General features: G+C 46.7%; 1 protein-coding gene across 1 annotated transcript in view; it reads right to left on the bottom strand.

Annotated features, from left to right (window-relative positions):
- KSR1 (kinase suppressor of ras 1) overlaps window positions 1-15,211 on the bottom strand; it is a 63,449-nt gene that overhangs the window by 25,969 nt on the left and 22,269 nt on the right. Inside the window, 1 exon segment of the mRNA XM_082776461.1 lies at window positions 4,993-5,133. Coding sequence (XP_082632587.1) covers window positions 4,993-5,133 — 141 coding nt within the window.

Below are 15,211 nucleotides of genomic sequence, written 5' to 3'. Positions count from 1 at the left end.
TAGGTCTCTGGAGATTTTATAGGCATTCTGGAAAGCTTCTCACATTAAATTTCTAGCTTGCATTAAGCTGAGTATACACAGGCTATGGTTTTGCATAACTTCGCCGCTCACACGCGAGGCAGGGTGCTCTCTGACACAGGGTAGCTGCTGATTTCTGTAGGAAGGGAGATGCAGCGGCTGCGGGGTGAGCCTCACGCTGACCTCGTGTGACACAGGGCACACGGTGACACAGGTCTGCACGGGAGCCTGGCTCCCACGGCAGGGCAAGAGCCCGGCAGTAGCACGGACTAGCTGCTCACACTGGGGTGGGCCCTCTGCTGAACACGGTGATGGAGTTTTAGGTGTAGGAAGCCTGCAGGATGGAGTTCACTTGCATACATCCAGTTAGCACCTTCCAGATCTCTGCTGTCCAGCAGTCTGATCAGAGCCTCTGCTGCCAGAGCCACGAAATCCCCAGCAAAGGGCCGAAGCCCTCAGAGTCTGCTCACGCTGGTATCCTTACAGGAGATGAGAGGATGCATCTATGGAAACTTGCTGGGCTTAGGCAGATCTTCCTCTTGTACCCCTCCAACCAAAGTAAAGGTTCACACACACACAAATACCACGCTTGTCCTGTAACAAGTGATCGGCATAATCTGCTACAAGCTAGACCACAGTCCAACCAAGCCAAACCATCCTCCATCATCTACCAGCATCTCTACCTACCTACAAGAAAGTGGGTCTTTTGCAGAAACAGTAAGTGTGGGGCAAGGCAAGTTTCACACGCAAACAGGAGTTATTACAACCCCCCTATACACTGGGAGTCAGACACGTTCCCCAGAGAGCGGCTGTGAGCCAGACCCCGACAAGAGCGCATTGTTCCACGGCTCCCACACGGCCGCCGTGGTGGCAGAGCTCTGCTTGCAGCCAGCGATCATGAGGCCAGGCGTTGCCCCTCCCTGGGCACGACAGTTATCTATGCTAAAAACAGCTTTCCGAACTTGATTGACTGGAACCCCTGCGACATGGTGAGCAGGGCTGGTTCGGACACGTTCCAGAAGATGATAAGGAGATGACTGTTCCTAAATTGCTTTTTAAGACGATGGCAAATTAGCTGTGGGAACAAACAGAATCCTGAAGTTTCTGGAAAGGACATGGGTAGAGATATTTTTCTACATGGAAGAAAATAAGCCAGTAGAAATTAAAAAAAAAAAAATTCTTATATTTTTGGTAGATACATCCCAAGCCCAGAAACCAGTAAGCAGCTCTGCAAGAGACTCTTTCAATCAGCCTGAGTGGGGACAGGGCTCTGTTCACATCGTCTTTTCCTTCCACCTCCCTCTTAATTCCTGACTCCAGCTCTCAAGGGGACCATGACAATCCAGGACAGTGTATTTTCCTAGGCACACTTACAGAGCATCTTTCACCCACTGGAGACGACTACATAGCTTCAATATACCTCTCCATATGTTTCCTTGTTCCACATTTTCTAATTTTCAGCTCAAACATCTCTTCCCAGTTTCAATCCACAATATTTAGCTATTTATGCATCATTTTTGGCAGTAAATTACACATACACAGTGCTAATCCATCTCCAGAATTTCTAGCCAAAACCAAGGATTCCAGCATTTCCTAGAAAAATACTTAAAAAGAAAATTACAGAACAGTATTAGGCCAGCTCCACAGCAGAGTCTGCTCCACACTAGCCACTGTTTCCTATGATAAAAATCTGTCTGGCAACTGATTAGAGGCACAATAACAAAGAAACCGAAATAGCATGAATTGGGGTGGGGGCTCCGATTTTCCTTACCCCTCCAAAATCGTGTATTCACAGAGCGCAAACAGGATCACAAAGTCGAAGCTCGTATTCACCACCTACCTCCAAGTTTGCTAGGTCCACGCAGAACAGCCCTTTCACTCGGCGCAGCGTGACCCGATGACTGTTATCCATGTTCACAGGAGTTTTAGCTGTCGCCCAGTGCCATAAACAGTGCATTGTTACTGCTATAATCCCTTCCAGAACTAAAGGATTTTACAAGCAGTCATTATTCTCGTTTTAAATATAGGTTTTCAAAGAAAGAAAGGAGCCCAACAGCAATTTTAACAGCAAAGAGCTTTCGAGCTTCACAATGTCTACAGCAAGTCACTGGGCAAAAATAGGCTCAGTCTGGACAAGAGGAGTCAGCAGATATTCTAAATTAGAGCCGGTGCTCTATTTCTGACCGAGAGCCTGGGAGCTTCTGTGCTTCCCTGCACGGCAGCTTTATTTGGGAGAGGGCCGGGGGGGAGAGAAAGGGGAGGGAAAAGGGGGAGGGAGAACAAGAGCATTGTTCCTCTAGCTGTTGAGCTAAAGAACTGCTTGCAATTAGGCTGTTTTCCAAAGGTGTTATGTCACCGATTAGCACAATCTCTCAATGTCTCCAGCAACAGTAGAAGTGCGAAGGGAATCAAAACCATTTCAAAAAGCCAAAAACAAACAAACAAACAAACAAAACCAACCATGAACTCAGGCCTCTCTCCCGATTTGGCCTTGACAAGCAGTGGGCCACAGGAAAGCCTTTCACCTGCGCACAGCTCCCGTGCTGCGCGTCTCCAGCCGAGGTGGCCATGGCAGGGCCCTGCGGCTGGAGGCCTCCGAGGATCACCGAGGGCACACCTTGTACAAGACTCTGTGGGTGCTGGCAACTTCTCCAGTCAGCTTCAGAGACTAAATTCTCAGAGAAGAGAGGACTACGTGCCTCACGTGAAAAGGTGATTACAACTCATCTGAGGTTTTCCTTCCCACGTAGGGCTTTTTGGAAGCATTAAGAAGGAAACCCAGTATGATTACTTCAGTTTTACAGACAACAAAAACACTTCAAGAGCTACAGATCCAATTGCTCTTTGGAGCATTTTTTTTTTAATTATTATTATTAGCCCAGATATTTCAGTCTCTCAAAAATCATTTTCAAGACTGAGTTGCAGTTCTCCTGCTTGGCTAATCTAAATGCTACAGAAGCTCTCTGCAGCTGCACGAAATGGATGCAGAACTTTTACAAAATAGCCCCACATTTGGAATCATGGAGTAATTTCAGTAGGTGCTTCGTGCACCCTGTATTTTTGAACCAGGGAGCAGAAGGAACGTAATTAATTACCTTGGTCATTGCTTGGGTGAAGGTAATAAGAGAGCACAAATAAAAACCACAAACAGTTGGAAAATGATCTCTCCTGACTTGGACCAAAATCAAATTTGCTCACATTCTTTGGTGACCACACATAGGGAAGGGCAGTCTTGACAGTGTGAAAATAAAATCTGGTACTTTCAGATTCCTGAAAATATCAGATGTGTCAGACTTGAATTGTCCACCTCCCTGCCCCCTGCTCCACTCCTCTTCATTTCTTCCCTTCCCCCAGTTATACAGGCATCACAAAAGATTTAAAAAACAGCTACAAAGACATTCTTTTAGGCTCAAGCAATCCCAGTAACCCTAGAAACCAACAATAGTTGTGAGCCTGGCAGTTTGGCCACAGCAACAGGCTGTTTTTCTGTTCTCTCATTGTCGCTGCTGTACCTTCAGCTGTGCTATCTAAACCCTAGCTGGGCTGGAAGGCAATATCCATTTAAAGCATCATGTTCAAAAGCAATAGTAGTAAATAAAATGAATAGCTCAGTCCTGAACTCATCCTATTTCACCAGAACCTGTTCAGTTACATCTTGACCAATCTGGAATAACTGCCATAGAAACCTGCTGAATTTCTCACTCAGACTTTGACTTCATCAGGAATCTGCCTGTAAAGAAAATCTTTGCTTGTGTAAAGATCAAAGAAAACTGATTGAGAACGCTGTAATCTGGCCTGCAGTGCCAAAAATGTCACCAAAAAAAAAAGTGGAAAAAAGCCTTTTCTGCTTTGTTTAGCCACCAGGAGACCAAGCTCTACTTCTATTGCCATTAACATTACACTGAACAGAATTGTTCCCAGTAGAGAACATCATGGATAAATCACGCACAGACCAAAGCCAAGGGAACAATCTGATGCCAGTTCCCTGTGATACTGGAAGTCCTAGTTATCATCTAAACATAGCCAGTTTTTCAGGCTCTAAAAAAATGTGTCCAGACAGGAGCTAGGGGCACTGACTTGTCATTTCTGATTCCAGCAGAAGCATCAGATTACTCTGTGCAGTAAAGAGGCTTCCAGAAATTTACATGTTGAGAATTAAGCAATAAGGAATCTGTAAATATCAGAAGCAGCCATGGTCTGTGAGCATGAACAGCTGATGCTGGCCACCACAGCAGAGTTATTCATTCCATTCTTTTACACTGATGCAATGTTCTTAGGTATCAGTTTGAACCAGACTTTACTCACGGGAGCAGGTGTTTGTGTAATGAAAAAACATATATATATGTTTCTGAGTAAAGACTCCTTATCAAATCCAAACCACGGCTTCACACCTGCCCATTACGGAGGATACTGGCTTGCAGCCTACTTTGTTCTTCAGTCAGAGCACTGTGACAGCCTGTTTCAGAACTCTTCTGGCGATCTGAGTTTAGAGGGATGCAGTGCTAGTGGCTGTCTTTGGATATTCACTGATTTATAATTGAGGCTTATATGCTTTTGGAAACAACAAAACTCTAGGCTTTAACAACTCGACATTTTTGTACATTTGTTGGGTATATCAGTGTACTCTAGGTCCTTTTTCTGCTAGTACTGGACACAGAAAATAGCGCAGTACATCATTGTTATATAAAAGCTATTGAGTAAGTCGTGGTGTCATTCTTGGATTTAGCAGGCAGGAGAGGTGGTGATGATACCACAGGACCTCTGTCTCATACTGAGTAGCAGATATGAGGCTTTGCTTCAAATACTATTACGAGAAGATCCCTACTAACTCTGAGGAGGACAAAGGGAAGGGAGTATTTCAGCATTCCCACTGTGTGATCTCTGCTCCAGGGAGAGATGGAAGCACCCTTTCCGCCAAAGGTCCCCATGGCTATCCACGCACTCCCACCTTGCTGGTGGCTGTCTTCCGCTTACCTGTACAACTTCTTTCCTCACGTTGACAATGTCTAACCAGTCATTGAATCTTGGGTAGCTGTTGAGCTCTGCTGTCCTGTCGTTCAGCGGCACACTCAGCTTACACTGCCGTTGTCTGTGGATGTAGTCGATCAGTTTCACCTGTTCGGATCCAGAAATAAACAGTTAAGTTCCTTGGGATAAGTTGTCACCTTCACAGGCAATGCTTGTACAGTACCTAGTCAACAGAGATGCTGCTTTGTGAGTGGGGCTCTTAAATGATCTTAAAAGAACAAGAAACTAAGTTTTATTCCAAAACTTCTGTCACCATTCTCATGCCTAATGTACTACACAGAAACTGTCATGCCAGGCACAGAAAAACAAAACAACAAGAAGGAATATAATTTGTGCTTTATGCTTACTTATCAAAAAGAAAATATTCTCAGAAGATTTCTGACTGTCACACATCCCATGGGGCAGACTTTAGCTTCAAAACCTTCCTAACAAAACAATGCCTCAAAGCAAGTTAGCTGATCCATGATTTATAAACCAAAACATGACCTTAGTAAACAAATTTTAACATTTGAGACAAGATCAGACTACAAATGAAAAGGAAAAACAAAACCAAATATATTCTTTGTCCACTAATCTCTCTCAAGTTTCTGCTCAAAATGTTCTGGCCTATGTACCTGAACAATGCTACACAAGACTTCTATGCACACAGTTACACAGGGGAAAGACAATTAGATCATTTCCTCCTTCCCCAGATAAAGGATGTGTAAGAAATTAGATGGAAAATGGATATTGCACTTGATCTCAGCTAAATGACCCCCATGTGGAGAATGCTGCTTTTGGCCTGCTCCTCAGTTTGGCAGTACACCGACAGCACGGCAGAGATGCTCCTGGATGCACAGGCTGATGACAGGCATCTGAGAAGATCTGAGAATCTGATCAGTAGTAAAGTACAGGACACATCCCTGAAATCTTGGAGCCAAAACTCCAGGCAACAGGATTAACTACCTCAGAAAGGGGATTTCGCTCTTAAGCACACTTCCCCTCTCCACATATAATTGTTTTACTGGGAGACAAAAATTATTTTTTTCCCCTCTTGACTTCGTTGTGAGCCAGTCCTGCAAACATATAATCATGGTGTTGATCCATGTGGTCTCGCTCTGGAATCAGCTGTTAATAACACATTTCTAGCTTGTGCTTTCCTGTAAACTCCGCTGAGGGTTTTACGAGCAATCCGACTACCAGCAACTATCGCACTCCTGAGTTCAGACAGCAGTGCCATGAAGTACGAAATCTATCAAAAAGTGGATGGATACAAACAAAAGTGAGCGATTCACTCAGCAAACAGAGAAATGCAAAGCAATGCCGCTCTGAGGCGAGGCAGCTGTGCAACAACAGAAGTGCTGTGTCCTAGAAGACGCGGCCACTGCCCTGCAGTTAGCCTGGCCACCCAGCCGAAACCAGGGGAACCTTTTAACCCTGACTTCCTCACACGGCTTTGAAGCATAAGACCAAACAGAAATTACCTTGGAAATCCCATTCAATCTTTCTCAGTACCCGTTTTTGTTAAAAAGGGGATGATAGTGCTTCCTTTTTTCCACCCCTTGCCTGCTGTTCCCGGTCAGTTCCCAGCAGCAGCGCGGCCCGGCCCGCGGGGGCTGCCGGTGTGCTACGGGCGGCCAGGCACTGCCGCACCAAGCAGGGCCAAGGCAGCTCGCTCCCTCGGTAATGCCACGTGCCAGAGGGCCTATGTGACTTCTAGACACTGCTGCTGCTTGGTCTGCACGTGCCCGCTCTGAGGCTGGTTGCCGGCAGCACCCTCCTACACAGCCGCACCATCAGAGTTCGGACAGCTCTGCAACGTGCCTGCCCTGCTCCTGCAGGGCGAGCTCAGTGCAGCCAAGGGGCACGCAGGACATCTTGCCTGGCTAAGTTGTGACCTTCTGCTTTCTCGCTGTCATAGGTATTTTCGCCTACCCGGTGAGCTCCCCGATCTGCAGTCAGGTGAGAAACGCGCCTGGAGATGCGGTTCGTAGTGTTTTCCTGCTAGCTGCTTGGTTTCATTTTTTTTCTGCTGCTCATTGTACTTTTCCCCCACCTCACGCTTTGGCTTTGTATCGTACACACTCTGACAGGCTACAGCCAGCTGGCCCGCATTAGACATGGTGTGACTTTGCAGACCTTCATAGCAATTAAAAATAAGGCTGTGCATATTGCATGCGTGCACGTGTGTTAACAAGACCAACTGGCGTTCTCATCTACAGGGTCTCATTCTACTCAAGATACTTGGTTCTGCTCTTATTGCCTCCAAACGTAGCATGTTTGCATCCTAACTTCTTCCCTCAGAAGATATTGGGGCAGAAGAGATTAGAATGAGAAGGGGGGACTTAGCTGCGACAGGAGCAGAATAAGCACAGCCCTGACAGGAGAAGTGAGGGCAGCACACCTTGCCCTTCGGGAAGAAGAGGGGATCTTGGCAGCCCATGGGCTAGAAGTCAGGTTAACAAAGGGCACGAAGTAGGAACGGAGGCAATAGGAACAAAGAAGAACTGGTATGGATGCAGAGGGAAGGTCTCCTAATAAGGGTCAGAGAGGAGCTTGCAGGAAGTTTGAGGACTACACAGCAGCCCCCGGTATGCAAAAGTCAGCCTACACAAATAAAAAATAGCACAGCTTCCCGTCTGTGCAATAGGCATGTCATGGAGAGGAGAGGGAAGGCTGAAATCACCCAAGCATTCTCTTTTCTGGAGGCCATTCCAAGTAAGGTTCAATGACTATATGCACTTTGATATACAAACTGCAACCACAAAATCCAGCCAAAGGCAAACGAGTCAGCTGTGCGTCTGCAAGCCGCAGTATGCAGAATTCCCAGGGAGCTGTTTTATATTACTGCTTCTTCCTGCAGGTCACCTCACCCCTTCCCCATTCCTGGCCAAATCTCAAGGTTGCTGAGCACCTAGGGAAAGAAGAAAGGTTGCCTGAGCGGGGATTTCGGACTGGCAGTGCCAGCCACAACAGGCCTATGTGTAAAAGTAGCAGCTTGGCTCCTCAGTCACAATCACAATCAGTGATCTGGTATTTTAGTGTAGGACCTTACATCAGGCAAGATTTGTCTTCCTCAAAGAAGTATGAGATATCAGCATGGTCTCTAGAGCTGCGGCATTTAGCATATTTATTTATATGTAGCTCTAATGATATGCAAACCCCTTACAAGTCGCACGTGACCCAGCATAAAGCAGGGAACTGCAAGCACTGACTGGGATAGTAAGAGGTGTGGGAATTCGTTCCAAAAACTACAACAGAAAGCAGGATGGACTTAACACCTATTTATAAAACAAAAATCAGAAATTAAGTCAAAGAAATTATCCAAAAGATATACGAACCCACATTATCTTACAGCAATCTCTGCAGTATCACGAGGACAGCATGCTGCTTAAAGGAAGCGTATTCTTGAGGTACAGTCACTTTTCTCACATCCCCCACAAAAGCCTTCCTCGCCAATTTCAACATAACACCAGAACATCATGTTTAAAGAGTAAGAGACTGGACCTCAACTCTGGGGAGCTGGACTCCACTCCCAGCTCTGCCACTGACCTGCTGTGTGACTGGGAGCAAATTAAATAATCCATCTCCTCTTCCATCCTGAATGGGGCTCTGCCTGCATAAACTCCCTGGAGCAGGCACTGTCTTCAATTATTTTAACACTGCTTAAAAAATATGGATTCAAATATTTTCATTTGACAAGGTTCATCCATAGCATAAACTATAAGGACACTGCAGGAAGGTACTACCCAGTGCTGCACAGATTTCAGTGTTAAAACTTTCCTTCTTCACTGGGATAAACCAAAAATGTAATCCTCAGAAATGGAAAAGTAGTCTGACAGCACAGATCTGAGTGTTTCAGATTGCTAAGTCTGGTTTTCCCATGACAACTCCTTCACATTTACTCTTCGAGTCCAGAATTGTTTTCCTCCGTTCCTATAAATAGTATATTTGCACTCTCTTCCCACCCTACGTGCACCACGCTTCTCCCCTAGGATGGGTTTCATTTTGTTATTTCCTGCCCAGACTTTTAACTCAACTACATGGTTTGGCTTTAATAGCTGAGCTGTTGCAAAACCCTTTTCTGAGAACATAATAAAACTTCTGGGTTCAGTGACGCACATAAAAACCCACAAACAACATGCAGGTCTCCAACCACGAACTAGACAGAGAGATAAAGCCAATAGTAACTTATTCACTGCCTGCTTGCCAAACGGCACATCCTACTCATCACAAATGGCAAATCCCACAACAGAGGGGGTGATAATCCAACTGCCCCTAACCCACAGAAGTGCGGAAGAACCAGAGCAGAGACAGGACACAGAGCAGCTGGTTACAGGGCGTGCTGCATCACAGCCCTCCTGCCCTTGGCAGCAGCCTGCAGCTGATGGCCAGGCACCGCGTGCTCATTTGCCATGAGAATTACACTTCTTCCAAGGTGCGGTCCTGGATGCACATTTATCTCCTCCTGACAGGTTTGTTGTTTGTTTGTTTGTTTCTATATAGATGTCCATTTACAGCACATGTGGGAATCAGGCCCAAGATGTTTAAGAAAAACATGCCAATCTTGAATTTTTATCTATTTATACAAAATAAACAGCCAGATCTCTTGAGATGCAAGTTTGCCTGTGTTCATGACCTCAAGTCAATAGTTGGGAGTTTCACGGAATAGGAACAAACCAAAACCAAACACATAGCCATAGACACACACACACACACACAAGTTCTTCAGTTATATTTCTGCAGACATGGCACATGAAAGCAATGGCATCTGTAGAGCTAGAAATTACACGTTAAAGAAACTTGGGACTCTCAAAGGTACTCCGCTAGGGACTCTTGCTATACCAAAGTACCAGCCAAGATTCCTTCAGAAAACCAACGGTTGGTTGAGAAAATGTTTTCATGTTTTCACACTAACTATCACGTTCTCCTCACCGATGCCTATAACTTCTCTAGGCGACTTGGAACTTACGCAATGTTTTGAAGATTTTTTTTTGCAACATTCAAGATAGGCAATTGACATTATTTTATCAACAAATCAAGGACATGCTCAAAAGCATGTCATGCTTCTCCTGTCCCAGGAGATGAAATCTCACAGAGTCTGGCAGCACTTGAAAGGACAATTAATATGAGCTTCCACCAATACTTCCAAGCCTACAGCCACTTACTGCCTTGCAATTTAACAAGCCCGTGGCTGAAAATGGATGACCCAGCTCTTACATGTGGCTAAGAGAAATGCAAATCACCTGTATTCCTCCAGGCAGGAATTAACCAGGAAAGAGCTCCTCTGTTAACCTCCTGCCAAGAACAGGACCCAGAGGGCAAGGGTGTGCTCTCTGAAGCAGCAGACAGCAGCTGCAGCAGGACATCACATCTGGGGATCTGTGTCTCGTACAGTAGGGAGGTTCTGCACTTCTACCTTTTGCAACAGAAGACAAAATTTCTGATCTCGGGGTTTATCTGCACGTGGACGCTGGGGGAAGTAAAGTGAGTCATCTTAAGGCATCCAGTGAAAGGGGATTCACTTCACACCTTTACCTGACTCTTACCTATTTTCCCCAGTGCCACTACACAGACAAACCCTAAGTCAGACAAAAAAAAAAAAAAAAAAAATCTTGAGCAACCTGAGCACTGAATAGAACATAAAGAGGTCAGAATCTGACTTGCCAAATTTGTCTCAGAAGCCCTGCTCAGAAACCATGTGAGAAACTGATAAAGATCTCTACAATCATCCAGAGCCCAGCTGCGCTGTGAGTGTACTTCAGGACACCTTTTTCAAAGTCACCCGAACTGAAAAAGAAAAAAGGTGCAACTGAGTCGATCCAAGGAACTGAAAGAACCAGTACTTCATTTTTATAGAGCAAGCTGCGCTGTACGCTGCGCTGCTATGTTGGGGATGAAAGCCGGGGAAGAACCCGTGGCGTGAACAAGAGCCCGGCACAGCCCGTGCAGGCAGCCCAACAAACCCAGCCCTTGCTGGCTGGCCCGGAACGATGGCCCAGCAACGAGGGGACCTGGCCGGCACTTCTGGGACAGCGCTGCCACCGCCCGCAGTGCCTCACGCTCCAACAGAGCTACGGAGTCACCTGCGTGCCGGAGTAACGCAGGGGATACCGAGCAGTAGTTCACCTTCAGTGAACTTGCCTCAAGCAGCTGACTCATTTGAATGCCTCCTGGCTATCTCAGTTCTTATCACCATCTGCTCACAGTATCGCCAAGCAGCAACTGAAGTCTCAGAGGTCCTCATTTCCCCTCTGTGTTCAACGGAGCAGCTTGTCGTGAGTATAGGTATAAAGATACCTCTATAGCAGTATGGACTGTTCCCTTTCTAGTAGAGGGAGAACTAAACCAACGCCTGCTTTTGACTGGCTTAACCACATCTGCCTGGTGAAGTAAAGTGTAAAAAATTTACTTTACAGAAATCAAGTCTGTAGATAGCCCTTTCACATGACATATGCTCACATTTTGCAGTGAAAACTGATCCAGACCTGTTCATGGAAAATTTTGCTTGACTGCAGAGAAAACCCTGCTTCCATCTGTGCTTTCCTTAGGAGCACTCAGATGATGTAGGATTCAGCTGGTGACTCCTAGGATCTTACAAACCTCGAAGCTGCTTTGAATCCAGCACGGATTTCACACAGCTCTTTTCAAGGCAAGCACAAGAGCTGCACAGGAGCAAAACACGCAACAAAATAAGAAGAAAAGACGGAAAAAAACATTTCTTCCTGAAATTCTTCCTGGAATTATTTGTATCCTACAAAACGAGGTCACTCAATTTCTCACCCACATGATTCTGCCCTCAAGAACAACAAAACCAAATACACTGAAAGATAATATTTTGTCATGTATCTTCACCAGACGTAGGAGGAAGGCCAAGCTCGCAGGTAAAACAGGACAAAGAAAGAACTGGTAGCAGAATCATTTATTTGAGATGATATCTGAGGAAGGGAACTCGTGCATGTCAGGCGCCGACCTGCAGTCAGCGGAACTCACGTTCCCTTGCACCCAGCTGACTCGTTCAGCACAGAAGTGTGGCTGGGCGTGCAGCACAGCTCCTGTCACCTCCTGTCACCTCCTGTCCGAGAGGAGAGGCTGGGTTCTCGTTCGAGCTCTGCTACCACAGCAACCAGACCACTTACTTCTTGGTGTCTGTCTCTTATCCACATCTTTACTGATTACAGAAATGCAGTCAGAGGCACTGGGTATACAAGTTCCTGCTGTGCTGGACCACAAGCACAGCCCCCTTTGAAAAAGACAGCCTGCAGAACAGTGTTACTGTTCTGAATGCCAAAACCAACTTATGAACATTAACACTCTCACAACAAGGATTAAAAACACTTTGATTAAAAACAGGTTGCACAAAGTCCAGGAGCAGTTTTAGAAACAGGTCACGAAGGACCCATCTTTCAGTCCTCTGCCCTAACCACTAGAGCACAGCAGCAGTAACTGCTGTGGGGCTCCCAAAAAGCAGAGGGAATCGGAACGATGGCAAGGACAGGAGCAAGCACCAGGTGACTGCAGCTCTGCAGCCACACCACGCTGCAGCGAGGAAGCTGTGGTAATTTACATCAGCAGAGGGTCTGTGCTTGGAGCCTCCATGCCAGCCTCGCTTGCAGCAGCTACAGAGCAGGAACACCAGACCGCCTCCTGCTGCTGCAGAACACGGCTGTCTGGGCTGGCTTAAGGACTTTTGGTTTTGCTTATAAAAGAAAAGGAAGTAGTTTCTCAATGCATTGCTAAACAAACCCTGCAAAACAGCACCCAGCACAAGCCAGCAGAAAAGTGTACGCACAAGGTACACTCAAAAAAAAAAAAAAAAAAAAAAAGCCTAAGAGAAATGAGTAAATAAAAGCATGGAGAGGTAGAGGGATAGGGGGAGATGAAACACCAGATGGATGGATTTTCCTTTGAACCTTCAGTCACGCCCGAGGCTGACACAATACCCACTGCCCAAACACTACAGTATGTTATTTCTGCTTTGTCAGATGATGCAGACAGCATCATTTCTGGGTCACTTGGAGGCCACGTACCACCTCTCTCTGCTCCCCTCCTTTCTTTTTCCACAGTCCCAGCAACCAAGAGCTGCAAAGGCACAGCTGAGGCCTCCCCAGCTACGGGTAGGAGTGGGAGGACGACGCTGCACAGACGGTTGCCTGTACATGATAGCACGATTCTCTTCAGAGATTTCTTCCCAGAGAGGCACATGAGCCTAATGCAGCCCCAGGCACAGTCCTCTGCTCAAATACCAAAGGTTTCACACCCAGTGCACACTAAAAATGAAAGCCCTCCCCCTTCCTCTATAACCCAAAGACATGCAACTGCAGCAGAACGATGAGGAGTGCTCCGCAAGACTCAGAACTGTACTTGCTGTCTGCTGAGCACAAGCCTGTTTGCTGCCACATCACATCTGCAGCTCAACCTTCCCTCAGCTCCCACTTCTCTCCAGCACCCACCTAGCTACTTCAGCTCAGCCGTGCCTCATTAGGCTGAACTGTACTTCCATACAGAGCACAGGAAGAACAATCCCTCCCCTGCAAAAAGGGGATCCTGAAGGATATCATTACTCCAAACTAGCCTGAAGACTTGTTAAGGTTTCCTATTCACTCTTGAAATCAGTCTATGTGCCACTCAGAAAGCTGATGATTTTATCGTGCCACGCACAAAACTTCTGTCCAAACACAGAGAATCTCCCGTTCTCATTCATTTGATTCCCTCCCCAGGGTCCCAGGTCGCAGCCAGATCTCAAACAGCTGCTGGAGGCTGGGGGACGACCTCGGAACAGCATCACTGTCACTTTGGTTCTCAGCAGCCAAGGCTCCAAAGGGAGGGAGTCTTGGCCCTCAACCAAGGTCTTGAACAATAAGATCACAAATACCTGTAAGAAATGGACTAGGCAGAGCTAATCATGCCTTTGGCAGGAAAGCAGAAAGGATCTCCAGAGATCACTTCTGGGCCTCTGCAACTCAAAGGCAGAGCAGTCCCATGGCTGACTCTGACCCTTGTCGTAACAGCTCTGAAAGAAATTTGGAGAGTCTCAAGAAATCAAAGACTTCCATCTCCCGCCCCAAGAAAAGACCAGCCCTGAGTAAATCTTTCTTGACAGCTGGAGAAACCGAGGACCAGATCCTTGTCCTCCTTCCCATTTCCTGCACTCCCGGGCACCCTGAGGACATGCGCAGGGGGCTGGCAGCGGTGGCCCCGCGCTGTGCAGGCCCCAAGGCTCCCGTCTGGGTCTGCCCAAGCACTCGTGGTGCTGCCCTGCCTCACTGAGCCACAGGAAAGGGAGGTCATGGGGTGCCCACACGTACAACACAGGCTTCCCAAAGTACTGAGATAAACCACTCCTTGTCCAACCTGCCTGCTGTAGCCTGTCAGGCTAGACAAAGGTGAATGCAGCCTGAAAATCATACTAACACCATGCTTCTCCCTGCAATTGTTCAGCCCTTTGGCAAATCTATTGTCTCTCTCCTCCCTTAAAGAAAACAACGACTCAACCCCCCTGCCAGTTTTACAGTGACCACAGCCAGAAAGCAGCAAGTGTCAGGGAGAACGATTACAAACATTTCTGAAAATTAAGAGGAAACAACAGGTCATCTTCAGGGGGAGGGGGAAGTTACAACCCACGGACCTCTGTAAAACTCAAAACTTACAGTGCCTTTAAAGCTGATATCCCCCGTCATTTTTAAGATAACGCTAACCATTCTTACACTTCTGTAGAAATAACTCTCCAGTGTACTTGATTTGACAGTGGGGGAGGTGGGCATAGGGAAACCAACAACCTGTGAGCATGTACAGCATAAAGGAGTAGAGTTTACAGCAAAAAATATAAAGCCAGGCATTTCCTCCAGAAAGGTCAGGAAGGGAATGACTAATTCTAGGCCCCTGTCATATTCCTCAGCTTCCCTTTCCTCCTCGCTGGACGCCTCATCCTGCAAGGTGCTGAGCACCCCCAGCTCCCACCAGATGGCGAGGGACCAAGGCACCTTGCAGGGCTGGCCCCAAAGCTGCCACTGCTCTGTCTCCAGAGGTCTGTAAGGAAATGAGCTCCTCTAAAGGAGAGTTTACTGCCCAGGATGCTGTCCACAGTCCCCAAGATTTTTTCACATTTCTCTTCCCCTTGCCTTCCTGATGTCCCTTCTGTCTTACACATTTCTATTTCCGTAACCTCAGAAAAAATAAAACATTC

Source organism: Aythya marila (assembly GCF_965140915.1).
Source record: "Aythya marila genome assembly, chromosome: 20".
Classification (NCBI taxonomy): Eukaryota; Metazoa; Chordata; class Aves; order Anseriformes; family Anatidae; genus Aythya; species Aythya marila.
This window is presented reverse-complemented; position numbering and strand designations above follow the sequence as displayed.